We start from the raw sequence: 19,684 nt of genomic DNA, 5'->3' as shown, positions 1-19,684 counted from the left end.
TCATATGTCCGGAACATAAAGGACATCGATGAGAGTAAGCTCCTTTCCCGAAGTCATCTTGATCACCACTTTTCCTAAGCCAATGATGTTGGAAGTCGCATTGTTACCCATATAGAGTTGTCTTTCACTTATAGAAGTATACTTCGAGAATAACTCCTTGCCAGCACAAACATGTCGTGTTGCTCCAGTGTCGATATACCATTCTCTAGGATGATCAACCATGTTAGCATCGAAGACTATTGCTGACAGATCTATCTCAGACAAGTCAATAGGCACAGATTTGTGTTGAACAACATTTGCTTGATACTGATTGTCCTTCTTTGGTAAGCGACAATCCTTGGCCTTGTGGTTCGTCTTCCCACAGTTCCAACATGTTCCTTTCCATTTCTTGTTCTTCCCTTGCTTCACATCTTTCCCAAAATGTTTCCTTTTCTTCGTAGCGTTTGGCTCCACCAAGTTTGCCTTTGCTTCCATCGGCATCTTACCAGTTTTGATCTCCGCTTTGCGATTATCTTCCTCAATTCGCAGTCTGACGATCAAGTCCTCGAGCCCCATTTCCTTGCGTTTATACTTCAAATAATTTTTGAATTCTTTCCATAAAGGTGGTAGCTTTTCAATCAGCGCAGCAACTTGGAAGGATTCACTGATCATCATTCCACAGCCATTATATCATGGAGAATGATTTGGAACTCTTGCATTTGGCTAATCACCGTCTTGGTATCAACCATTTTGAACTCAAGAAACTTTCTGACTACAAATTTCTTTGTGCGAGCGTCCTTGGTCTTATATTTTTTTCTCCAAGGATTCCCACAGTTCCTTAGCAGTCTTGGTTGCAGAGTATATTCTGTACAACGTAGTATCCAACCCATTCAGTATATAGTTCCGGCACAAGAAGTCGGTGTGAGACCATGCATCGAAAGCAGACCTTGCTTGTGTGTCAGCATCCGGTGCCGGAACAACAACAACTTCCTTCAAAAACCTCGCAAGATGAAGTGTTGTGAGGTAAAACAACATCTTCTGCTGCCATGTCTTGAAGTCGGTACCGGAGAACTTCTCAGGTCTCTCGGCATGCGCATTAGAAGCAGCAGGGGTCGTGACAACAACCGATGTAACAGGCGGCGGCGTGATAGGGGGTGGTGGTGGCGTTGGCGTAACTGGAGTCGGTGGAACAGCAGCCATGATAATTGATAACAACAGAATCTGTCTTAAACTTGATATCAAGTATATGATGAACAACCTCAGTACGCAATCAATGACACAACAATAGCGAGCCGAGAGTTTAACTCTCTATCTTTAAGACATATTTGCCCCACCTAGGTGTTTACGGGTTTAGCGCAAAATGTCTCCCAAGATAGAACGCTGACAACTTTGAGTAGTAACACTACAAACTCAAAGAACTTCGAACACAAAATGTTTTAAGAAACTCTTTAAGCAAGAGAAATGAGAGAGATCAGAACTCTCTATGCAAGACAAGAGAAGAAAGGAATGAGTGAATTGGTGAGAATGAATGCGAGTGGGGTGGTCTATTTATAGACGTTGGACAGTTGCATGCGGACGGATGCATCAGTTGGATGCACACTCGGCCGAGGGGATGCGCTGGTTCAGACCGAAAGGACGCGCATGTTCAGTTGGTAAGACGCACTGGTTCGGCTCGAAGGGACGCGCACATTCAGATCCAAGAGACACAACTCTTCGGATTAATAATTAATTTCCGGAATAAAATAAAACAAAATAAATAAATTGTTTATTTATCCAAAAACTTAAATATGTGCCAAAGCCACGCCCACGCCCGAGCCGGCCGGACGGCGGCAGCGGCGCGCGTGTGGCTTATGGTTCGAACCTATCATAGTCTAGGTCCGCTCCCTTTAACAAACATGGGTACCCCTTGGGACCCCAACCCATTGTCTAAACTTGGACATTATATTGTGTCATCCATTCCCATATTTTACCAATGTGGGATAATGAGCATGAAAGCCTCATTCACCATCTTATTTACCATCCATTATTTCCAACAAAAATATCTCTGAGACCGTCTCAAAACCTACTCTATTATCTCTATCTCGATTATATAGAGCACAAATTTTTATGTCCTAACTAATACATGGGTTTGTAAGTTGTATTATATTTAGTAATATCTATTTCATTAAGAAACTCATGTTAACTAAGTTTTGAAAAATCCGCTGAGCTGAAAGTCAGTTGGCGCCCACCTCATTTTTTTTAACAAAAAATTATTTTGAAATACACAGCCACATCATCAATCATCACCTTCACTCCCTTGTTTATAACCTTCACGCCTCACCCCCAACATCACTACCACAAATCATAATTTTCTATGTCAAAAATATTACTTTTAATGTAGATATAGAATTAGTCGATTCATTTCATAGATACCGATCAATGATCTATCAGACTAGACTGTCTCATCGTAGACATGTTCTTTCTCAAATCACAAAATATCATATTTTCATTTTTTTTAAGAAATATCATTAAACTTATTTTAAAAAATCTCTTATCCAAATAAAATCATTTTATATAATTATTTATACTCTGAAATGTTTAAATTAAATAATTGTATTACTCATGGCGTAAATAAAAAAATGGTTTTAATTTTTTTTTTACTATCAACCAAAAAGAAAATTCTTCATCCCACGCAAATTGGGGATAGGAGTAAATAACAAAAACAACGATTGAGTGTGCCACCCGATTCGCTGAGCGCCGCACATGGCTAATGAGAGTGTTACTCTGAGAATCTAGAAGACGTCTATATATAGCAATTGATATCAAAATAATTTAACTTTACACTATAAACCGTTAACAGGTATATGTATATCGTGTGCAGAAAGAAACTTAACATATACACAAGAACTATTATGAAATTGTCTCACATATTAATTTTGAGAGACAAATCTCCTATTTGACCTCACATATAAAAAATAATTAATGTTTATATCAAAAATATTACTTTTAATTGTAAATATATATAAAATTGATGTGTTTCACACACAGACACATATATTCATAAAATCGTCTGAAATTGACTCTAACATATATTATTACGATCACACGAAACTTATGCTTTGATTGCCAACGTAAATGGATTTTAAAATTTTATGAATAACTTAGTTTTGTTCTGTTTGAATGAAAAATTCAATCGGATTGGTATGCTCGAAAATGTATTATGTTATATTTTTTCCAAAAATAATATCTATTCCACTAGTTGAAAATCATTAAATATATATGAAATTTATATTTGTTAAGAACGAATGTTGTCAAATTATAATCCAAATATATATATATATATATATATATATATTGTTTATTTATATATATAATAATGAATTTAAGGCCATGAAGTTTTTATTTTAAACACCAATCCCTTCAAAATAAAGGATGTAGATTGGAGACCAATGGCAGCTGCAACAGCCGCACACGGCGGCAATCTAGCCACCGGACTCCGGCCCTCAACTCGACGGCGGCCACCGCTGCCACTCAAAGTTACAGGAAAAGTAAATTTCAACAATTCGCCACCTCCGATTTTCATCTCCACAGACATAGCTCACATAAACCCGCACCATCTGAAAGAGCTATACGTCCTCTGCAACCACTCCAGCCACCGCTTCCCGAACGTCGACGCTGGCGGTGGAGTCGAGCCTATCGACCTCGTTAAGCTCCGCACAGCCGTCTCTCACAGCTCCGTCGTCGTATCGGCCTTCACCAAGCCCGAATTTCTGACGCAAGGTTCTTCTAGTGGGGAGGTGGTGTCGAAATTTAATGGCATCGGTGGAGATTGGATCAGAAAAGTCACGCCGGAAAATGGACGGCTGATTGGCTTCGGTCGAGCGGTTTCGGACTGTGGGTTGACAGCTTCTATCTACGATGTCATGGTAAGGAATTACTCTTTTTTCAGTTGATTAGGTTTCGTTCTCGTGAGATGAGTAGACTGTCTATAAGTCAAAATTAATATTTTTAATATGAAAATAGTATATTCATGAATGGAGTTTTATTACATATAGGTCTCGTGAAATTGATCCGTGAATAGAAGATTTTTTATGTTTTCAATTAATTATATATTCCTATGATTTTTGTTATGATTCCAAGTTGTCAAGACATTTTGATTTCAAAGAACAAGAAATAAGAAAGTATGGGATGCTTATGGAAGTAACAAGATCGTCGTGATTCTTGATTTGTTTCCCTTCTTTCTTGATTTGACTGTAAAAGATTTGACAAAAGGGGAAATCATTGATTATTACAAACTTGATGTGACAAATTAATTTCCAACAAGAGAGTTGCATATTTCATGCTTGATAATCATGTTACAGTTTCTTACAGGTTCACCCTGCCTTACAAGGTAGGGGAATTGGCAGGATGATGGTTCAAAGAATTTTAAGGTTTGTGTTAATTAATGATGCTATTTGTAATACCTATGATAGTGTTTGGATCGAAAGAGATTTTAGGCTTCTCACTTTTTCTTTTAACAAAATTTTATAAAATTTTGAGACCCTCTTAAATACTAAATTCGTTCGCTAGTGTGTCATACATTAAATTAAATTGCAAATTAAACCTATCTATATTAACGTGAAAAATAGGTTAGTGGAAAATACCATCACCAACTTCTCACAAGTTTGAAAATAACTATCATCGTCAATCTACTATCTCACTAAACCTCTCACTCAGTCACTCACTCCATGTTTTGCTTTTAAAAAAAAACACTAGCAAAAGAGCACACGCGCATCGCGTGTAATGTTGATATTGTAATTATCAAATTATTTGTTGAAAGAATAAAAATATTGTAAAATTTCAGTCAGTAACGGAAGAGTGAGAAAAAAAAAGTTTACGTGGAGAAAACTTCCGGTGATTTTGATGATAAGGTGGAGGAAAGCAGTTGTGTTTTTAACATTTTTATGGTGTGTTTGTACATACCAATTGGTTAGTAAGAGGGGCTGAACCTTTATAAATAGTACTAGTCTCGGTGGCACACGCGATGCGTGTACATAAACAGTTTTTCTTTTCAAATTTGAAATAAATTTGTTGGGTGATCCAATCATTATCCAAGTTGTTTGAAGGAAAAAAAAAAAGGATGATATTTGAAATTTCAAATTTGTCATATCTTGTCATACCACCAGACAAAAAACAGTTACTATCCACTTCTCAGCCTTAATAAAATAGAAGAGATAAGGTATAAAAAAGTTTTATTTTATACACGCAAAACGTGTGCAATTTTTCACTAATTTTTATTTAAAAAGAGTTGAGAAGTGCTCTCAAACACTACCTATATCTTACGAGCTTAAAACGCACTAAAGTTCAGTTTTCTATAGCAGAATGCTCACTAGCATGGGTGTATATGACATTGCTGCGCTTTGCTCAGACAAAGAAAGGTAACTTCCATGGAATCTTTGCACAATTTGACATTGAATGGCACTTAACCATCATTTGGCTGGGATTCAAGTTTTAAGCATGAGGCGAAAATACAACTGAGAAAGATAGAAAGATGATGGAAGGAAGGGGTTAAAGCTACGATTCCATTTGAAAATTGCCACTACTTTTTAATGGTTCCCTATCCCAAACCATGTTTGTGCTATGCTCCATCGTCGCTTTCAATTCTGTTATCTTCGATACTTTTACAGGTTATTTTTCGGAGCATGTGGATTCGGAGACGATACATTGAAATCCACGACAATGATGTATACAAGAACGACTATTAGCCCTTCATTAGATGAACAAGCGATGGCTGCTGGTAGAAAGCTACTGATATTTCCCCCAAAACGATGACTTTGAAACGGGGAAAAAATCATTCTTTTATTACACGCAATAGTTTATTTGTGATGTTTTTGTTATACTTTTTGTAAGCATTGATTGATATCGACTTTATCTTCCGAAACACTGTTCAATTTTTATCAAGTTTTAGCCATTTTTATTCCAGTGATCGTGTTTGTTAATTTTTCTCGAATCAAAAAATAAAAAATAAAATAGCTCGGATCATCGCCCAAGAATTATATTTTATATTTTAAAATCACGATATGGAGAAAGGCTAAGACGACATTATGTCAGTTCAAAACTTTGTTTACGAAATGAAGTAATTCGATATTTTACTAAGCGAACAAAACAAGATCAATAATTTCTCGGTGACAGTATCAAAAATATTTACTTGGAAATTTGTACCATTGAAACAGGTCACAAAAGTTCACAGTGAATTGCTTTTTACTAATTTCAGACAAATTGCAGACTCGAATTAACATCCACTGATATAGTAGGGCATGTTACCAATTTACATGAGCTTAGAGATATGATATGTACATTTTATAGGGACCAAATTGATGAGTAGATGGATATACACAGGGAGGGAAATGCTAGTAGGTCATGCTATACCAAGTTAGCTCGGCGGAGCACTGGTTTCAGTTTTGAGAAATCTTGTGCATTCTTGTTGCACCATCAACCCTCCATTCGCTGGATCGAAGCTGCACCTGTGGAAACTGATGGTGGATTCGACAGGAAAAGGGAGTAATGCGTAAGGCAGATTTTTTTCACATATTTCACGAGTGGAGAATCACAGAATAATAAACGTACGACACTTGATAGGATTGCAGCGATTAGTGAATAAACAGGTGCTCTTACCTTCCATCCATGCCAACAATAATGACAGAGTTCTGAGAACCGAAAGCTGCAATGAATGGAGTACATTCTGGCAAGTGTAACTGAGCAAATGACCATTCAGAGCTGAAATATTTAGGTAAAACCCCTGGAGAAGTTCCAATAATACGATATTAAAAAGCAATAAGTACAATAAATAATAAATATACAAAAATGAGACAAAAAATTACAATTTTGGCAAAAATGGGAATTTGTTGTAAGAAACCATGTAAGCTTGTTGGTAAAACTTGAGCTGGATATGTAGGAAGCTGATGACAGGAAATCCAACTCTACTAGGGCGCAAAGTTACCCCCGTAGAAAACATTTATCAACAGTAAAGTTTGTAGGAAAATATGCATCCTAGTTTGGAAAATTTTAGTTTGATTTAATTAAATTAAGTAGGGTTGCATTGATTATGCTAGGGTTTCAATTTGATATGTTTCCTTGCAGATTTACAGACAATCAGGTTTGAAGTTTTGATCCATATTCATTCACATATTTACCAAGAAAAATATCAAACCTATAATATACTTCTCCATCAAATTCTCCATCTCCCACGAGTTTTAATTGTTTGGCCTGACAAACATCACGATGAGAAAGCACCTAGAGCATGGCTAAAAAGGTGGTACTGGAAGAGTTGGATCAACAAAACCATTTCATGGTAAATGATACACAATTGACGCAATTAGCAACTGAAAAAATTAAGCTACTGCTTCAACATGAAGATGTGAAAAACTATGGGCACATTTCATTACAGTAGAATGACAGTTGGAATAACTAGATATACTGGGGAAAACACTTTTTTGTCAATGCAAATCAACCTCAACATACCAATCAAGGCCCTCTACCAAGTCAAGACTTAGCCACTTACATCAAAGAGTTTCTTGAAAAAGAAAGGGACTCAAATGAATCACCTTTCATGAAAGATAATGATGAGCCAGGATTAGCACCGGTGCTTGGAGAAATCAGGGGATCAAGGGAGTTTGAAGAGTTCTGACTAAAGAAACCCTTAGCAGCAGCAGAAGCAATTGAACTGTCCTCACCCACAACCCTCACCCTGAGACTAAATAAGTGAACGGTACCTTTGTCACTCGAGACAGCCAACCATTGTACATTTGGGGATAAAGCAATACTGTATATATCTGCTTTGTCTACCCCTCTGCGTACCTGCAGCAATCATAACACCGAAATAAGAAGCCTGTAAAAATGAAATGGAGCACAAAGAATAGAACGCCATTAGGATCCAGTAAAAAAAATGTAAATACACTTACACCAGCATACAGAAAACTAATTGACTGCACCCCTGATCTCACAAAAGAAAGTCCTATGGCTTTTGATGCTCCTTCATATTATGGTGTTTAAATTGTTAGTGCTCCCCGGGCCCACTCATTGATTGGTTGCAGAAAATTATTGCACCAGACAAATGTCAAATGTAAAGTGAAAACTAAAACCCTTCTATACCATACTATGAATCTTTCCTTCTTCCTGTTTGGCGTAATTCATTCGTGTGAGTTAAACTCTTTCAGTCTATTACTCAGTTTACTCTATTTTCTTTTAAAACACTTAAAAATGTTGTTTTATTTTCCAAATTAAGACCCACTATTCAAGTCATCTAAATTATATAACAGGAACGAGGAGTATAACCAGCCTATTAAACTATCAGTTATGCATGCAAACTGAGAACTCAGAATACCATACTCTTGAATCAAACCTTAATGTTCGTACGACAAAAACATCGCAATCGATAGTGGATAGATAGGAATTGAACTGAAGTGTCTTAATGGAAATACCTTCAACTTTGCTAAGCATATTTACAAATATCGATAAAAGCATATAGAAGGGACCACATTTCCACAAAATTGTGAATGATCGTGAGTAGCAATGGGAAGAGAATTGTTCGATACTTAATGCACAGGTAAGTACTTAATGGAAGATGTGTAACAAAGAGTTGGTACTTGATGCACAGGTCTCAATTATATTGTGTCATGCATTTGCTACCTTAACATACTCGTGAGATTCACAAAAAATTATTACCTCCTGTAATCGAGTTCCATCCATAGTGTTGAAAATTCTTATCAGAGTGCCTCTCATGCTTGCAGTGGCAAGAAGAAGCCCATCCATGGTCAAGGTCAAACAAGAAATCTTAGAATCATGAGCATTGATTAATTTTGTCATATTCAGACCGAAATGTTCGACCCGCACCTGTCCTCGTCGCAGACCTGGGCAAGCCAACACAGATGTATTAAGGTGATGTGACAGGCAGCAAATTCCCCGGGGATTTGACAAGGTCTCTATTTGATGAAGAAGTTTCAGATCCATAAAATTATAAACATATATCTTGTGCTCAAGAACAACGACAACACGATCCCGTCTTAGTTTAACAGCACGAACCTCAGATCTGAAGGAAAATTCACCGATGCACCGGCTTTGATGATCATCCCAAATAATAACTTTATTTGGAGGGTATTGAGCATTGGCACTACTGCCAACGAGAGCTAAAATATTGCAACGAAACAACATTTCAACTATCTTAAATCCACCACTTTTTAGATCACGCCTGAAGGTTTCTTTGAAAGGATCGCAGTTGTATATACGAAAGCCATGACTCGTGCCAGCGGCAAAGCAACCATAATCCTGATTCCAAGACACAGAATATAACTCTGTATTATCATTGTCATTAAACTCCGAATCAGATTGCATAAGAGGGCCAGAAACCACGTCTATAGATGCATCATGACCACCATATCCTGCAGGTGGAAGTATCCCTCTAGATGTTGAAACAGCAGATGTCATGGTGGATGAGTGAACAGTCATCAGCACTACAGCAACAAGAAGTAGATAAATCCCAAAAACTTGGTTCAAATTAACATCCTTGGTATACACAAGAAATTTCAACTAAAAGTTTTCAGCTCAAGTATATCACTTATAAATGACAAATCAGCAATGTGTGTTATTAATAATCAGTTAATATATTCTATTCAATCAAAATAGAAAATGTAAACAAACTTCTTGATTGGAGCTCGCTTCAGGATGGTAAGTCATGCAAATTCACACATTTTTCACTTCTTGAAGAATCAAAAAACAACAAAACAAGTCCATTCATTTTTGACACAGCTTCAATTACCGTATGTTACTTATGCAGCATGAAATTCCATCTTTCTGCGCCACGCATCAAAACAGCCAAACATCTCATAACCCTCCCACTACCTATTAGCCACAAAGAATTACGGAGATGACACAGATTGTATCATCAGACACGATTACGAAAATGAAAACACAAATAGCATCTCACACCCAGGAATTTATTTCTGTTTTCCCATAAAAAAACATCGATAGACACAAACTGCTGATACACTATCCGAGATCAAAGTAACCCAAAATTAAATAACCACGATCAATAATTAAGATCGAAAAATTAACCAGACGATGACTTACGAAACTCGATCGCTATAAAATTATGCACAACGCTGGCATTCCATCATGATTTCACCATTATATTTACGAAACCTGCATTGTCGTTGATTATTATGATTAAACAAAAAAAAAAAGAGTAAAGGACACTCATTATAAAATCAAATCCAATCCAATCCAGAAAATTTCCCTCCATTTTCACCGAAACCCCTAAATACTGACATCATTACGCGTATCGCATCACTGAAAATATGTAAAATTTGCAGAGTTAGAAGCGTCACCTGCGGTGCTGAAAGTGAATTTCCACAAAAAAAAAAAAAAGGACTCGGCCAATTTCCAAGTAGATTTTTCTTCAAGCAAAATGGGAAATTTAGAGTGAGAAAATGGGGTGAGGTCCGATTATGACACGTGGTGGGACACGATAATCTGACGGTATATAACAGTTTGATTACGAAACTGATTTTTTTCTCCCGCATTTTGCGGGACCTACAATCTCCATATTTACTTATTGACCTGACCGACCACACGGCTAAAATCGTTAAAAAATAAAAATAAATAAATAAAATTTAATACTCATTTGGCTTCCAAATCCAATTTTTTTAATATACATATACATCAATTTTAAATTATGAGAATCGTAACGAAAACTACATCAAGCATGTAAAAAGGAAAAAAAAAAAATACATTAAGCCAACATTTCGAGAAATATGTATAGTTTTCATCTCATTGATTTTAAGTTTTAAAAAATAAAAGAAAAAAAATATACACAGATATGTAACTCATTGATCCTTTGATACATTCGTTGGATGAATGACAAAGATACAAGTATAATGAATGAGCAGCATACAGATAATCTCCAGTAAATATGCCTTCTTAGACATTGTGTCAAAGATCAATCACCAAGATTGATTGACCTTGCAGTTCTCTTCTTCGCTTAAATTCGACGTGATGGGCTTGGAAAACGCGATTGTTGTGGATTTCAAGATCACGTTAGGGGATTAAAACAACTGGAAGAGCAGAGTAGTTGATCCATCCCCGTATGAACGAAGATCGGCAGGTCGAACCAGTGCCCTGCATAAAGGGCAAGTCCTCTCTCTTTCGAACCTGAAAGAAGAAACAGGGTCGAGATAAATGCTGCCAAATGCTAACGAGGTAGGTTCTAACTAATTACTGACGTATGCAAACATAATACAGTTTGAAAATACGAGTGAAACTGTGTATTATCCACGAACATTAGAAGAAAGTAAGCACTGGGGGGAAAACACTACCATTCTGAAACACAGTCTTCACAGAATATATGTTTGCATCGTAACAAAATCGGGGTGTGCATCTTCTCCTGGCATATAGCACATAAATCTCCTGCCGCATTCACCTGAGCAGAATATTTTGATGTTCAGTTAGTATGCAATGAATTCTATATGCCTAATTGGATGCAAAGCTAACATTGTGGCACAATGTGGGTTAGATGGTAAAAGTTAGTGATGGAAGAAAAAAACAAAGAACTTCAGAGAATTTCACGCGACTCATCAGCCTATAGCCATGTCCAGTCAACTCAGGAAAAACCAAGTCAAGTGGATCTGATAAATTACACTTTTATCAGTTCATCCTATCAATATTTAAAATATGAAAGAATGGCACTTTATGAGCTGTTAATCAGATTGATCTCATTTGTCAGGAAATTAATTTGAAAATGTGGATGAAAAAGCACAAGTTTTTATCACAGATTGCCACGAACACAGAGCCAGACATTGATGCGACATTGAAAATTTAGGAGTAGCCAAAACCATTTTAAAGCTATTATAACATTTTAGATTATTGTACGTGAAAGAGGGAGAACAGATGAAAATTATTAGGCCACCAGGAATATTGCACCTGCTCTGATGTGGCATAAGACCCAAAATGAATGTCCTTCCGAGATAATGCCTTCAAAGCAGCAATAAAGGACCGAACCTGCAGGGCAATAAGACAGACATAGAGCCAATGTCTTTTAAGTTTTGGATTTCAAGATTCGAGAACCAGACACAATGGGAAGTCAGCAAATAAAATACCTTCTCAACAATTGATGTAAGCTTGAAGGTTAAATACAGCCCTGTTGTCAGTGATGAAAAAAGACTGCCATACTCTTTGTTTAGGAAGAATCTATACCATACCGGGGTCGGTAACAGGGCACGGTACAGAAGCAGCATGTACTCAACCAGAGTCAACAACTGACCCTGAATGATCAATATATTGCCATTAGATTCCAGTTCAATTCAACTGCACATTAAAAGATCATATGCTAGAAGTGTATCATCAACTCAGAGAAACTGTTACCTGTCTACGAAAATTGTGGCCTCTACCATCCTTAAAATACATTAACAAAACCAACTTGAGAACCATAGCTGTCTGGCACACCATTGCATCTGGCAGCAACAAAAGAAAGCAAACATAAGCCATAGTTTCCAACATAATGAACCAACAAAAACCACCCACTGAACCAAAGAAATGGGAAAAACAGTCTCCCAAGGAAAGGTTAATGAATAAAGAGCACAACTGACAAAAAAGAAAGGCATGACAAAATACACGTGAAAATTTAGACGCATTGCCAGAATCTCCTGTTACAGCAGATAACTGGTGATAACATGATCCAGAATGCATACTAAAATACATATATATAATGACAAGGCTAAGCTTTTCAGACTCCACAGAATGAAAAGGAATGAGAGACTAAGACATAGCATTAGTAACTGCAATACTAAAAAATTATCAGGAAGTGGCATCTTACTAGCTATATTGGTTACATGATGACAAATCAAACTAAAACATCTTTTAAGTCCACAATAAGTAGAGTGATCTTTAAAGGACTTTCCTAGAAAAAATTTTCAGGAAAGAAAAAAAAATGATTCGTTTACTAATTTGAAAAAAGAACAAGAACAAGTGTTAGAACTAGCGAAAAAAAAAGAGGATAACCTTAAGAAGGTTAAAAACCATACCATTTACCAGGATGATGAATACTGCATGCCAAAAAGGTGGGGTGGCTTTTGGAGGAATCATTAGTAATGAATAGTAAAGATCATCCTTTCGATACCACCAGTAGATTCCAAAAACATGAAGCAAGAATCCAAGGGAATAACCAGCAAGGACAGAAATCTTCCTCTCTCTCTGCAAAACCCGGTGTCAGTAAATTCTGAAGATTTTCCTTTCAATCATTTTCTAAAGTGGAGCAATGAGCCAAAAAACTTTGGGTCTGTTTGGTTTTGTTTATAGCATTTCTGAAGGTTGGATTTGAGAAAAAGCGAGTCTTTTGAAAATGTATTTGGGAATTAAATACATGTTTAGTATTTTTTGTAGAAAAAAAATAAAAAAGTTTACTCTGGTAGTCAAACTGTGCAAGCCTTGGTGAGGTGAATGATTTTTTAACTAAGGGGTACTTAAAAATTATATAGCATATTGTATCATATTACTAATATAATAAGTAATAATTAAGCTGTAGCTCTGAAAATAGGCTTTTAGAAAATGAAATAAAAAAAAGATAGCGGTGTTGTTTTGGTTATTATAGATTGGAAAATAGTTTCTGAAACAAAACCAAACATAGTCTAAATTTTTATATCAAGGATTAATTCCTCAGAAAAACAATAATCACACCTTTAGAGCTGTTTGCTTCCGAAGAATATCATTGGACTTGTACAAAACAGCAGTGATCCAGATAACACCAAAAAATCCTGATTGAACACACTTGAAAAGGTCAAGAATAGAATTTAAATTATGTCTGAAGCCGTTTACATATTGGTTTTAGACTTTTAGCGACTCCAGAACATATAACACCAGCTGTAGAATATCAATGGTATCACCAGTATTATCTGACTCATTGAGTAAAGAAATCATTGTTCCGACAAGCACCAGAACAGTGTTTTAGGAGCCAAAGAGAAAATAGCATGATCATAAGGCACAATATTAAATAAGCCCTTCAATTTCAGACAAGGTGGAGATAATGGCTCACTTTCTAATCACTGTTGATAAGACAGAAGTAGACAGATGAACAGAAGAAACAAGTTTTAAGATAACACAAAAATAACAATAACAGAACATCTAGTTGCCAAAACAGGATAAAAGAATTAGTTTCACCGAGTGGAATTCATATTTGGTGTTGTCTAACCATGATCACCGAAGAAAATATAATTAATTTAACTTCCTTCCCAGATCATCCCAAAATAAAATGCATGCTATCATTTGAATTAGATCTGTAATTGAGAGACGACAAGTCCACTGATACAACAGAACTCGAACGATATAACGTCAACTAGCACAACGAAGTTATCACATCAGCACCTTCGAGGATAAAAATCCACAGCACGGATAAACTGAAAATTTTCAAATGATCAGATGAAATGAGTCGATGGCTGTAGCTCACTCCACATCTTACAGTTACCTATCTCTAGGTTTACAAATACTTGAATTTGAAACTCATATTTGGCTAACATTACTCATCTAGTTTTCAGGTTCCTACTATTGGGGAGGGAAAAAGAAAGATAAGATGCAATATTAATCTATCCAAATAATCTTAAAACCTGAAATGCCTCTCGAGTCAGCTCAGCCCAGGGCAACAGTAAAACCCACAAGTAACCAAACGAAAGACACTAAAGTTCGAGAACTGAACTCGTTTAAGAACAATAAAAAAACAAGAGAAATTGAAAATTTACCACAATGATCCAAATACAATTCATTCACAAAAAGTAATCCATCAAACAGCACAAACAAATCAAAGTCCAAGCAAATCCCAACACAAAGATTACCTTGAAAGTGTTGCCGGATGAATACCACCAACAAAAGCAAAGAAAACGGAAGAATCTGCTCAGCCCACCTAGCCACTTGCTGTATGTCGTATCTCTGATATGCTGATGCCTCCCTATTCTGATTATTACTGTTGTTATCATCACTAGTACTATTACCCCCATTCCCATTAAACCCCTCACGAGGAACCATAGACTCGTCCGCAGTCAATCCCACCCCGGACCCCTCCCCATTCTCACCACTATTTACAACCCCAACCCTATCTTGCTCACCAATTATTCGAATCGAAACTTCCCCACGACCATTGCTGTTACCATCGACACCACCATCGGCATCAATCGAACCCGAATTGCTCGGGCCTTGAATATTCCCAACACTCAGGTCATTGACATCCCCATTCTCGGACATAAGAGGACGAGCCTCCGAGTAAGGGTAATCGGGTCGGACTCTTAAAACCCCAGAATATTCCAGTAGCGATGAAATTGGAGACTGCAGCAGCCGCATAAGAGTGAATCGAGGAGTTCTTGAGCTTCCTCCGTTGATACTTGATGATGGAATCGACGCAGAAGAATCCAAACTCGAGCCATCAGAATTTGATGTCTCCATATGGTTAAAAGTTGCACAGAAAAATTTCTCGATAATCAAATATCAATTAAGAAATTTTTTTTTGACGATTTCTTGGGAAAAAAATGGATTACGCCATTGAGAAATTCATCAGCCCTTATGGAAATGGCTTAGAAATTTTCACAGAAGAAAAGTCAGACAAGCGGAGGATTAAACAGTGAGGTTTACGAAAAAAATATAATATTTCTTCTGCTTTGGAAAATAAAGAAAGAAAAGAATAAGACAATTATTGATACACGTTTTCACGATAAAATACACCAATTAATATTATATCACGGTTTGGTTTGGATGTATTATTAATCTATATAACTTATCTAATCCAATTTTACGTTTTTTTGTCTTTTTATTTATCAATCTACATCAATCAAATCATTAATAATTTATCTTACATCAATCAAATCATTAAATTTAAATTACTATAATATCTCTTATAAATAATTTTATTCATATTTTATTTATTGTTAAAAGATCAAAATTGTAATTTATCATTTTTATATAAAATTTAATTAATCAAATCAAATAAATTATAATCTATCAATCAAATCAAATATTATATTAAATATCATTTCTTATTTATTTTTTATTACATTATATTACTTATCTATATATTATTTATCGGGCGATAATATTCACACTCCAAAAATTTATAATCACACTTCCATTTTGACATTTAATGTATTTTGTTACAAAATTATCCTCATTTAATTATTTCAAATTTTACAAGGCTAATTTTTCCCTTTTATAAACATATATAATATATATAAAGCAAGAGCTAACACTTTAGTGGTCTCTTGGTATGCTCACTTAAATTTTTATTTTCAAAAAAAAAAACCCCACAAAAAAATCGAATTGCCAAAAAAAAATATAATCAAATACTTGAAAAAAAATTTAAATTTATATTATATACACACATAACATAATATTTGTATATAACATTACACACACAATACGTGTGCGGTGCGGTTAATACTTAATTATGTTTCCAAAATGATTCACTATCGGGTTATAGAGTTTTTCAAAAAAAAAATATTGCAAAATTAATTTTTTGGAAAGATTTTGAAATACACTAAATTAATGATTTAATCCGTTAATTTTCTTTCCAAAAAATATACTTTGTAAGTATATTGTTTGCATAAATTAAACAATTTTTAGTTTAGAAACAATATTTAAAAAAATATTTGTCAAATATATTTTTTAATATTATGTATCGTTGTTTATATTATTGTATAATTAGAAAAAAAATTTAATATAAAGTGAAGCCAAATGCTATTAAATTTTTTAAGTCAAGTAAATTAATGTTTACGATTGAAAATATTTTTTATTTTGAATATTTTTTTGGTTTAAGATGCTTCATTGGTGTATTTATAATTTATTAGTTATATGTTTCGAAAGTTAATTTTATTTAAGATAGTAACAAAATTTTATCATTAGTAATATACTGTAACAAATGAAAGTATTATTTGTAAATTTTGTTGGATTATAAAAAATAAAGATAACAGAAGCAATACTCGTGATTATGAAAATACTAATAAACACATCAAATTAAGCTTTTTTTATTTTTGTTTAAATTTTGTACATTATTTTAATCAAACTCATTTTATGACATAATAAATCGCTTTCTTCTTATAGTTATACCATATTCTAACTTGTGGATGTTAAACTTAAAATATTTAATAATTAAATTTTCGAAAAAAGAGTAAATATCTAATCTATTTAATTAAATTCAAAATCCATTTAAGAATATTTTTGAGAGGGGAAAGTAATATTCTCTTATAATAACCCCGTAAATAACGTGATTTCATTTTAAAACTCAAGTATATAAAAAAAGGATATATTGGTCATATGAAAATATGAAATCATTAGATGAGGGTAATTTTGTAAGAGAACACAATAAATGTCTAAAGTAGAGTGTAATTATAAACTTTTAGAGTTTAAATATCATCACTCTTATTCATCTCATCACTCAAACCAAACGAGACTAAGACACAATAATAAATCATCCCTCTTGATATTGACTTTATTAAAGAGAATATTTTATTTAATATGATATCGGGGAATTTTTTTTCTTAAAAAAAAAGTGTGAGAGATCGTACCAAAAATTATTACATATATTATATATCTTTTATATTAATTTTTTGATTTAGTCAAATTTATTTAATAAATAAAGTACTTTTTTAAAAAATAAATAAAGTACTTTTTTCGGTATCATTGTTAACGTACACGGTGGGTAGACTACGGAAGAGTCAACATAACCAAGTTTACCACTATTGAAATTCTTACCGATTAAAAAAAAGTATATATTTGTTTTTTTTAAAAAAAAATGGTTCGATGTTGAAGGGATTTCATCCCACATGAATGTTGCCCCATTAACAGGTTAAATTGAGGGATGTGCATGAACGACAGAGATCTGAGTGAGGGAGCAACATGACCAACTCCCAGAAATTCCCAGAGCATATCCCACAATAAGTGAGCAGAGAATATGCTCCACACGAAGATCGAATCCACAACGCTGGAGAATTCTTTTCCATGTCAGTCCAAGTCTTATCAATTCGTCTATGTCTCTGTGGACATTATATATTTTATAATATAATAATATAGGGTTAGGTCTGTGGGTACAAGTATTCATTTATTTAATTAAATATATAAGTAGGACAAAAAATATATATTTAAGGTGGATTAGGTGGCCTAGTGATTCAAAAGTACTTGTTCGGTGCACTCTATCATAAATCCAATTTGGTCCCAAATCGCAATAGAGCAGAAAATTTTACTAACTCAAGGGATATTAATTAAATATCTAAAAAAATCCACGTTAGATCAAATGAGAATGTTTTAAAAGATCAATTTTATAAAATGAATCTTCTACTCGATTCAATGTATTAAAAAAACATAATTTCTATGTCAAAAAAAATTATTTTTCATTGTAAGTATGAGTTAGGCGCGTCCCACAAATATGATTTCATGAAATCGCTTTATAAGAAAGCTATCAAAGCTTGACTGGTACAACCGCAGTAATAATCCACGTGCTTATTTAATTAGGAAACTTCATCTCACTCTTGCACATGCGACGTTCGGCTAATGGAGTAGCTAATCTACTTGCTCGGAAAGCTCTTTTATCATCTTTCACCTTTAGATTTACTATTGTTGCCTTCCCAACTAGGTTTTCAGATATTGTATTGTTGGATATTTTGAATTAATATTATTGAACTTTTTCTAATAAAAAAAAAGGTAGAAAAGAAAGCTATTCCATAACCAGAGATGATTTTCTAGTTCCCCTATTAGTTCAAAATAGAGGGTGAATAAAAAAAAAAAAGGTAGAAAAGAAAGCTATTCCATAACCAGAGATGATTTTCTAGTTCCCCTATTAGTTCAAAATAGAGGGTGAGAAATTTTGGGGAATAAAATTAATTATTTAGTTTTTAGTTTGGTTTATTACATTCTAGAATTTTATTCTATGATTCAAATTATTCGTATGTTCAATGTTTGGACTTTGCTCTAGCCGCTAGCTTTGTATCTGACTATATGCTTATTATTTGGTGGGAAAGATGAAACATGAATTGATTACATAAATTTGTTTCATCTAAAGTTTAGCTAAAATTTTACAAATGATTAAAATTATAAATCATTGTGTTGTTCATATATATTAAAATATCCATAATAAAATGGGTCATTTTTTTTATATAAATGTACCTCTACTTTAATTAATTTCACCTGTATTAATTTTTTTAATAAAATTGAACATGCCTTGAACGAAAAGTACATGCTACTACCCATTAGCATGTGTTTTTCGATTAACAGGTCTCAAATTATTTTTTTTTTTAAAAAATGAAAATGCATCGTGAACGAAAAACACCGAAATATTATTAGAAAAAAATGATGTATTTATAATTTCGTTTTTAATGTTAAATAACGTTCAAAAAAATTATGAACTTCGAAATAAAAATATCATAACATAGTTTTCAGATTTCAGGGACATTGTGGATGTTCAGGGGGGCTGTATTATCATTTATGTTTCATCAATGTACAAGTAAAGATATTTCTAAAATCTTTATTGGGCCCCCAATTATAATTATAATAATCAGGGAAAATACATGTGATACTTGCACAAAACGTCGAGCTTTCCAAACCCATCCTTGTGGTAAACTTTTTAAAAATTTTAATCCCCAAATATTTCAACTTCATGATTTTTATAATGAAATATAAAAATTTCACCTAATTATATTTAGCCGTTAGGTTTGAACATAAAGGTAACATT

General features: G+C 34.2%; 4 protein-coding genes across 10 annotated transcripts; 1 reads left to right on the top strand and 3 right to left on the bottom strand.

The window, feature by feature from the left end:
- LOC140878066 (uncharacterized) lies at window positions 1-1,179 on the bottom strand. The gene is made up of 2 exons (XM_073281667.1): window positions 812-1,179; window positions 1-643 (listed from the first exon to the last, which is right to left on the bottom strand). Exons 1-2 carry the CDS (start codon window positions 1,177-1,179, stop codon window positions 1-3), a joined length of 1,011 nt encoding a protein of 336 aa, XP_073137768.1.
- Window positions 1,180-3,382: 2,203 nt separating this feature from the next.
- LOC140883795 (GCN5-related N-acetyltransferase 3, chloroplastic) lies at window positions 3,383-5,900 on the top strand. 2 transcript variants are annotated; one of them, XM_073290381.1, is made up of 4 exons: window positions 3,383-3,884; window positions 4,330-4,388; window positions 5,319-5,375; window positions 5,625-5,900. In XM_073290381.1, the coding sequence occupies exons 1-4, from the start codon at window positions 3,408-3,410 to the stop codon at window positions 5,767-5,769; spliced, it is 738 nt and encodes a 245-aa protein (XP_073146482.1). In that variant the 5' UTR covers window positions 3,383-3,407; the 3' UTR covers window positions 5,770-5,900. The 2 variants fall into 2 exon arrangements, with proteins under 2 accessions (XP_073146482.1, XP_073146480.1); XM_073290379.1 differs by having other exon boundaries at window positions 5,316-5,375.
- Window positions 5,901-6,180: 280 nt separating this feature from the next.
- On the bottom strand, window positions 6,181-10,392 carry LOC140879478 (autophagy-related protein 18d-like). Of its 6 annotated transcripts, XM_073283188.1 has the most exons (7): window positions 10,320-10,390; window positions 10,063-10,134; window positions 9,752-9,834; window positions 8,662-9,446; window positions 7,542-7,794; window positions 6,613-6,736; window positions 6,181-6,470 (listed from the first exon to the last, which is right to left on the bottom strand). In XM_073283188.1, the coding sequence occupies exons 4-7, from the start codon at window positions 9,439-9,441 to the stop codon at window positions 6,371-6,373; spliced, it is 1,257 nt and encodes a 418-aa protein (XP_073139289.1). In that variant the 5' UTR covers window positions 9,442-9,446; window positions 9,752-9,834; window positions 10,063-10,134; window positions 10,320-10,390; the 3' UTR covers window positions 6,181-6,370. The 6 variants fall into 6 exon arrangements, 5 of the variants coding, with proteins under 5 accessions (XP_073139289.1, XP_073139288.1, XP_073139290.1 ...); XM_073283187.1 differs by lacking the exon at window positions 9,752-9,834 and having other exon boundaries at window positions 10,320-10,392; XM_073283189.1 differs by lacking the exon at window positions 10,320-10,390 and having other exon boundaries at window positions 10,063-10,267.
- Window positions 10,393-10,794: 402 nt separating this feature from the next.
- On the bottom strand, window positions 10,795-15,598 carry LOC140879477 (uncharacterized). Its single transcript, XM_073283185.1, has 8 exons — window positions 14,811-15,598; window positions 13,663-13,739; window positions 13,011-13,179; window positions 12,352-12,440; window positions 12,087-12,251; window positions 11,911-11,988; window positions 11,307-11,410; window positions 10,795-11,142 (listed from the first exon to the last, which is right to left on the bottom strand). Exons 1-8 carry the CDS (start codon window positions 15,412-15,414, stop codon window positions 11,037-11,039), a joined length of 1,392 nt encoding a protein of 463 aa, XP_073139286.1. The 5' UTR covers window positions 15,415-15,598; the 3' UTR covers window positions 10,795-11,036.
- Between the last annotated feature and the right edge of the window lie 4,086 nt (window positions 15,599-19,684).

This window comes from Henckelia pumila, chromosome 2, assembly GCF_033568475.1.
Source record: "Henckelia pumila isolate YLH828 chromosome 2, ASM3356847v2, whole genome shotgun sequence".
NCBI classification, from domain to species: Eukaryota; Viridiplantae; Streptophyta; class Magnoliopsida; order Lamiales; family Gesneriaceae; genus Henckelia; species Henckelia pumila.
The sequence above is the reverse complement of the archived record's forward strand: the minus strand, read 5'-3'. Positions and strand labels throughout refer to the sequence as shown.